The sequence below is a fragment of the Octopus bimaculoides genome, chromosome 4, assembly GCF_001194135.2.
Source record: "Octopus bimaculoides isolate UCB-OBI-ISO-001 chromosome 4, ASM119413v2, whole genome shotgun sequence".
Lineage (NCBI taxonomy): Eukaryota > Metazoa > Mollusca > Cephalopoda > Octopoda > Octopodidae > Octopus > Octopus bimaculoides.
The window spans coordinates 103,090,348-103,098,477 of NC_068984.1; the positions used below are offsets into that span (position 1 = coordinate 103,090,348).

Here is an 8,130-nt window from a genome sequence, read left to right on the forward strand (position 1 = left end):
ATACGTCAGATATGGTGTCACTCACAAAGTTAGAAAGTACTGACTTTTACGGATATAATTAAAATAAATTATGCATTACATTGTCTAACTGTTTTACCTTTGGGCAGTAATTGTTATTTCCTATTTGCTTCTCTCTGGAAATCAAAAGAAACGACTGCTATTCCTTCAAGCTTTGCTTTTGTCACCTGGACATCAATGTTTTGAAACTGACCCATTTTCCATTGCATTTCAGACAGATTCAGTGCTGAGTTGCTGAAGCAGAGATATAGATATAGCAAATATTTTGCTCAATACCACAGATTTGCTTGTCAATTGCTTGACCTTAACCACTTGAGCAAGTCTTTTAGTGGCTTACAATATGTGCATCTCTGATCATGAGCAGGAGTAATGGGTGATCATCATAGCCATGTATTGAGGAGGATTCTTTTGGGGCTTGAATAAATGTAACAAAAGCAGAGTTTAAAGGAATTATTAGACATTTTCATGCGTTCAATGGGTAAGCAAATAGGAAATAACAATTGCTACCCAAGAACAAAAATCGTGTTATACAGTGTTCCCAGCCAGCATGACCATATCGGGCCGATGTCGGGTGAACAGCGGAAAATCGGTAATTTTTTGCCGATATCGGCCCGTCATCAATACAACATCAAAACGGAGTTATTTTACGTTTTGCATTTCTCATTGTCAGTTCCATTTACTACTGTCATCGTCCATGTAGAAAAATTGTATTTGTAGCAGTATCTTTTTTAAACAGTACTCCAGCATCGGGCGGACGTCGGATTGCTGTCGTACTGCAGCTGGATACGCAATATCCTTGTGTTCCAAGCAGGGACAGGGGAAGCAACTCAAAATGCAATCCTTACATTTTCCACATCGAAAGTAGGGAAATTCAATATTCCTGTCGAAAGTTAGGATTAAAAAAAAACACGTGATTTATCTAGTGTCATAAATCAGACTAAAATCGCTTTTAAATTTTACCAGTTCAATATAATGTATGGGAAAATTTAAAGTCTTTCGACTTCAGAAATGTTCAGCAATTAATCGCGAATCGTATGTTTCAATACAGAATAGTGCGCGTCATTTTCAAAATTCAGGTAAAACTCACCATCTGCCTTTCATTTTACATGAAAGTGCGGGTAGGCTGTCAGACATATCCATAGATAGCACTACAAGTTTGAGGCTTAAACATTTGCATGAGTTCCAATGTTTTCTAAGGCTATATATTGACAAACAAATACTCATGTTATTCACTGGGTGAAGTGAAATAGATGTAATTCCCTGTTTATTTTTCATTTTATATTGCATAGGGCACCAGTTTTCTCAGATGATGAGGATGATGATGATGATTCTGAGTGTCAAAGACTGATGCTTCAAAAGCCACCTCCTGTCATTCAGTTTCCAAAAGAGAGAGCATTTCAACCTCACTTGTCTTCTCCAGAGCCAAGTAGATATCCACAGCCAACTGACATTCACAATACGCCAAAAGAAAGAAATGCAAATGTAGCTCCTCCAAATTTGTCGCGAAAATCTGAACAGTTGTTGCATGGTAAGTCAATATTATATCATTGGTATTACTTAGGGTATGTGGAAAGTGGTTTCAAATTTATTTATAAACAGAAAATAAAATATTCTGTGTTTGAAAGCAGCTTTTGGGGTCATTCCATGGAGAGCCATGTTTGAAATGCATGCTTTTACCCTGAAACATAATTACAGAGCTTAAGAAATAACTGGCTGGTAAATGAGTAGAGTTAAAAGAAAAAAACACATTTTCAAGAATTTTATCAATATAACCTATCTTAAAGATAACTTTAAAACAATAAATTGCCCTAACTGGTCTGTTGATATTTGTGTGAGGATATTATAAGTTTTAGCTTCAGATAACCATAGCGTCTCCATGTCAGACGTTTTCTCTTTTGGGTGAAGAGGTACAAAAACTTTGCATGTGTTAACGTAAGGAATATAATACTGTATTCTAGAGGCCCTCGGGGCACTGAAACAAGGTGCCACTTCCCTGTTAAATAGGTATCATAATTCCTATTTCTGGAATATGACACCCCTACCCCTAATTACAGCAAACTAGAAAAGGTAAACAAATATTAGTGTTATACTAGACTTTATATAAGGTCACAGTTGATTGTTGGTTTAGTGATCTCTCCGATTCCAGAAAGCAAATGTGAAATGAGATTATTATTGATTGTGTATTATTTTCAATATATCTGTAAACTACTAATGTCATAAGGTATACTCAGCAAGTATTTTGTAACTCTGCCTTTTATTTTTTTTCTATTTCAGTTCGGGATCAGCGGCTATTCACCGCAATGGAAAAAATTCGAGAGGAACAGTCACAGCAGAGGGAAATAAATACTGAAGTCTATACTGCAGCTAGTTCAAAATATTCCATCCTCATCCGCTATTTCGAAGACAAAAAATTTCCCCGACACAATTCATTTCCCTTGTGAAAGTTAAGAGGATGGTGAGCCTTTGGAAGTTAAGTGATGGTGCTCTCTGCCCCTCTCTAACTGATCTATCTACTTACATGTTACTATTGCTTCCTTCATTCTTCACATGTGTGTGTTTGCATATCACACACGCACGCCAAAGAAACTCACACCCATTACTGTGTGCTAATCTCGGTATTCATAACCTCAGATTCGGTTTGTCTTGAATGTATAGTAATTAAAAATAACGTGAAGTATACTTTCCACTTAAATGCTTCTAAACCCTAAGTATGAATGTTACTGTTGCTTTAGCCCCAGGAGAACATCTCCTGGGGCTAAAGCAACAGTAACATTCACCCTTAGAGTTTAGCCGCATTTAAGTGGCAAATATACTTCACGTTGTCGTGCAGTTACTGTTTATACCTCGTTCAGAGATTTAACATTAATTAAAAATATTTAAGCACATCAACCTGATATTCAGTCGAAAAGATTATTTGATTAAAGTCCCAGCAGGAACTTCAGAAAGTAACATGGAGCTTGTATACTGTGGTCTACTAGTTCTGTTTTACTGGTAAAATAAGGTAAGTCAACCAATAGCAGTTGGACATCATATGCATAAACAATTTAGCAAGTGGGCATCATATGCATAAACAATTTGGCATCATATGCATAAACAATTTGGCATCATATGCATAAACAATTTGCAATACTTGATCCTATTTGTATGTTGTCACTGTTTGTCACAAAACCTAGATACCGTAATTGACGTTGTGCACCATATGTAATATAATGACGGGGTATCTTTCTGGGCTCTTATATTTGCCAACCCAAATGTACAGGCAGTCATCACTGGCATGGAAACATTGCTACACATTAGTCAACAAACTGAGAAAATAGATTGGATGATATTTAAACATTATGATTTGAGAACCTAAGTAGTGTAAATAGTTTTGTTTTATCAGAAGGATGTTTTTGGAACCGCTTGAATTTTTTGTGGAGTGGTCGTGATGGTCCTTGATTCTAGCTTGAAAACCCTTGAAAACCCTTGAATTTTCTTTTTAAAAACCCGCAGGAACCCTGTTAATTGTTTTTGACGTTTGACATTTTGCTTTACATTTGAGTATATATTTTATCCTTTGCTCATAGTGTATTCAAAATGACTGCATTTTTAAATTTTGATTTGCAGTCATTGGACTGAAAATGGCCCTGGGCTGGACATATGATGATATTAATATTCACTTTCAGGACTGTTTTAGCCAGACTGTGAGCGGGGGAGGGAGAGTGGTTGTACTAGCTTTGGTAGGTTTTTGACGTAAAACAGTAGTGAACATTTATGAATGTGAAGCTTTCAGTTTGTATCTGTTTTCAACTGTAGAGTTAGTCAAATCCATGCAATTTATGCTAGTGGATTTTTGCCTTTGTGAATAGTACATGAGTAAATGAATGTGAGTGTATTTGTTATTCTCACATTAAGAACTACTTTTAAGTAACATAATTAATTAATTTCAGGGGCTGTTCGCAAGACTATGAAAAATGCAACTGAAGCAGGGGTTGAGTTGGTGACTCGAGAATGGCTTCGGACTGCCAGTGACAGAAATGGTGGCTGAAGGAGAAGAAAAAAAAATTGGACAAGTCTGCTCTTGACAATGAATCTGTCACAGATCTCGGGTCTGCACATATTGAAAATTAAGACAACCCATTTACGGGTTGCCTCAATTTTTTAAGATAAATGCATTTTAGCAACGCACTGGTAACAATATGCTGAATAGCTTTGCATACATGGTTTTGTCTTCCATTTAAATTACTCATTCACAAGGTTAGTAAGTAATATTCCTATCTGTGGTTTCAAATACAATTTTGTTGATGATATCTCTCGCATTTAATATGTTTTTTCTTATTTCTCCACATTCTAAATATATCTTTTTTTAACAAATCTCCCAAATTTCAAGTCATAAAATCGAACCCTAAAATGAATACCGTTCCTCTTTATTTACTGGTCTTTATGTGCAGATATGAATGATCGCTGGACTTTGTCACAAATAGCCACAGCTGTATAAGTGACCTTCACACCAATGAAATAAATATCTTAGTTTTACAGTGTATATTGGCCAGTATATTTTGTCTTTATTTTTATTAACTTTTATATGTTGTGATTTACTTTTGTTGTGTTGTAAATAGCCATTTTTCAAAGTTATAGTTTATAAAACAAATGATGTTTGCAAAGAAAAATGAGTTGTTCATTTTTGAATTTTTTCTAGCAGTTTCAACATGATTTTTCGGATATTGCCATACACATGCCATGTAAACTGATGCTCATACACTTACATCTTCAAAATAAATTTAATATTGTTACTGTTTAGCAGTGGGTGATCCTCATTGGCTGTAAATTGAAACAATATTACATTTTTCTTTCCAAATGCTGGGTGGGTGAGGCTGGAATCAGAGTACTTCACACCAGGGATCTGGTGTAATGCTATGGAGAACATAAAGTATGGCCGATCTCGAACCCGTATAAACGTTTAATCATATCTGAATTAGCCCATCCTTGAATGTATTTCGGGGCAAGATCAGGCATTTGGCAAAATCGGCTCATACATCAGCCCAACCTCATTTCCATATCGGACCGATGTCACCTTGATATGGATATGACATTGGGCCGATGTCAACCCGATGTAAGAGACCAAAATTTCACATCGGCCCAACCTCAAACTCATATCGGCCCGACATCGGAGATGTTGCGCCGTATTGCAAAATAAGATGGGGCCGAAATCGGACCGACACAATTTCCGATGTAGGGCCGATATAGGTAACAACATTGATTTGATATCAGCCCGATATGGTTTTGCCGGCTGGGTTATCTGTTTTATGATACCCTAAAAATGTTCTCAGTATTATCCGTTTTATGGTATCCAACCATTGTACAATGTATTCATCACAAATGATATGCCAACAATGTCTGACTTGACAAAGAGGTACGCTAGAAGAAACACCTTGAAAACACCTACCCCTGATCCCCTAGTTTCTCTCTCTCTCTATCTATCTATCTATCAATCTATGTATCTATCTATCTATCTATCTATCTATATATCTGTCTATCTATCTATCTATCTATCTATCTATCTATCTATCTATCTATCTATCTATCTGTCTATCTATTTATCTCACTCTCACTCTGACACCCATTCTCACTCCCACCCTTAGGCTCTCTCTCACGCACTCTATGTATTTCCCTTTTCCCTTCTTGCTTATTACTATGCTATCTGCTGTATCCGTAACCACATCACGTTATAGCTAGGTTCTCCGTGTGCCAATAACGATAATGAGCTAGGTGGGTAGCAAATGTAGATGCTTAATTTGAATTGTTGCAATTCATCCGACAATAAAGCTATATACCGATACTTTGTATTCTGTATTAAAGTTTATATATTGTTTGAAATGGTTATATGTATATAATTGCTGCAATCGCACAGCTTCCATAATGAAAGGCAAAACAAAAGGGATTTGAATAAGAAACTGACAAAGAGAAAAGCTTAAAGTGAGAAGACAAAATCGAAAGAATTAAGATTAGTTCAAGAGAATCCAAGAATTGTCCTTTCATTTTGCTTCTGCTATTTTTTTTCTTTTTTTCCTGTTTTTAATTTTATTTATTAATCTTACAAGATTTTCGACTAGAACCACAATTAGTGTGGAAATTATCTCTTTTATTCTCTATACTATGATAATAAAAACAATAACGATGAACCATGGATAATAATAATAAAAATAATTGTTTCAAATATTGGCACTAGGTAAGCAATTTTAGGGGAAGGTTTAAGTCGATTTTATCGACCCCAGTATTCGACTGGTACTTAGGATGAGGCAAAGACGACTTCGGCGGCATTTCATCCAATCTAGATCCAAGGCTCCTTCATCGAAACTTCAACAACATCAACAGAGTATTTTTGTATGTATGTTTATTTGCAGTTTTTGGAGTCAGTGCATGTGCAGATTTGTATGTTTTGTTTTATGTATGTATTCTCATGCATATAATTGCATGTCTAGACATGCGCATCTATACTTAAATGATAAACTTCTGGAAAGTTTTACAGATTTTTACAGTTCCGGTGATGGCATGGATCTGTAGTCTTCGAATCAGCTGTCTCCTTTCTGGTTTTGAGAAGCCTAATTTCTCAAGATAGAGACTTAGGCAGAGTGTTACATATCCCAGTACCTCAATACGTGTGTATGTATGCATGTATGTATATGTTTGTATATATGTGTATGCATATGCGTATGTATGAATAACTATGTCAGGTCACACTGAGTACTAATGGTACCTCGATACGTATGTATGAGTGTTTATGTATGTATGTATGTATGTATGTATGTATATGTTTGTATATATGTGTATTATGCGCGTATGTATGAATAATTATGTCCGGTGACACAGAGTGCTAATGGTAATATGTAATCCAGTATAACTTGTCACATGGCCGGTGCGACGGCATCTATACCAGCAACTCTATCAAGCGTGCTTCGCAGGGACGAAAGGTAAATCTGGCAAGGGACGGATAAACTCACTAGAGATAACAACTGAAACTGAAAAAACGTCTAGTTTTTATTTAGACATGTTTCTAGGAGAAAGAAATACCTGCGATTGCATGTGTCCAATGATGTAAGAAATGCACTTGTTGCTTAGAGAATTACACTGACTCTGTGCGAGGCCTTTCCTCACTTCCAAAAGCATAGCTTGGTGTACTATGTACTAAGGTACGACTGTAGCCGAAAAAGGCGAAACACTCAATGGAAATTTCCATCATGGAATGAAGGCATGTGTTTGCATGGGTGGTAATCTCTTTGAATACCTCCTACAAGAGGCTACAGCGTTGCCACATCTATACAGAAGAGTCCAGTTCCCTATCAAGACTGAAAATCCACAGCCGTACTGCTCATCTTTAAGAAAACAATCAAGCGATAGTATTGCTCGGGATAGAGTGGCAGCCATCATGAAGGTATGTGTCTATGTTGTATGTATGTATTGGGTTGTCCAGAAAGTTCGTGCCGATTTAAAGTAGCTTACCTTTCGACTTATTTTAGAACATGGTTGTGTCCATAAAATAGGATTTGACTACACTTCCATTTAGAGCAGAGTTTAAGCTTTCTTTTCGTGGAAGAAGGTTTATGTTCCTATAACCTGTGTTAATTCTGTAACCCTTTAAAATGGAAGATAAGAAAGTTCATTTTCGGCACTTGATGCTTTTCTTTTTCCATAAAGGGAAAATGCCTCACAAGCAGCCAAAGAAATATGCGCAGTTTACGGTGATGTTTCTTTATCCGAAAGAACTGTACGGAAGTGGTTCGCAAGGTTCCGAGCTGGAGATTGTAGCCTTATTGATAAAGAGCGATCAGGCAGACCATCCACTAAAGATGATGACCAAATCAAGTCATTAATTGAGAATAGCCCACATTGCACAACCCGAGAATTAGCAGAAAGCCTTAACCTATCAAAATCCGTTCTTCATGAGCACCTGGTAAAGCTTGGGTACACAAACCGCTACGATGTTTGGGTACCACATGAATTGAGTGAGAAGAACCTTTTGGATCGCATTTCCATCTGTGATTCGCTTTATAAACGGAATAAAAACGCGCCTTTTTTTAAAGCAAATTGTTACAAGTGGTGGGAAATGGATTATCTACTGAAATGTTCAGAGAG

General features: G+C 36.5%; 1 protein-coding gene across 1 annotated transcript; it reads left to right on the forward strand.

Annotated features, from left to right (window-relative positions):
• Positions 1-582: 582 nt before the first annotated feature.
• LOC128247662 (uncharacterized) lies at positions 583-2,459 on the forward strand. The gene is made up of 3 exons (XM_052967656.1): positions 583-683; positions 1,308-1,546; positions 2,293-2,459. The coding sequence occupies exons 1-3, from the start codon at positions 583-585 to the stop codon at positions 2,457-2,459; spliced, it is 507 nt and encodes a 168-aa protein (XP_052823616.1).
• The last annotated feature ends 5,671 nt before the right edge of the window (positions 2,460-8,130 follow it).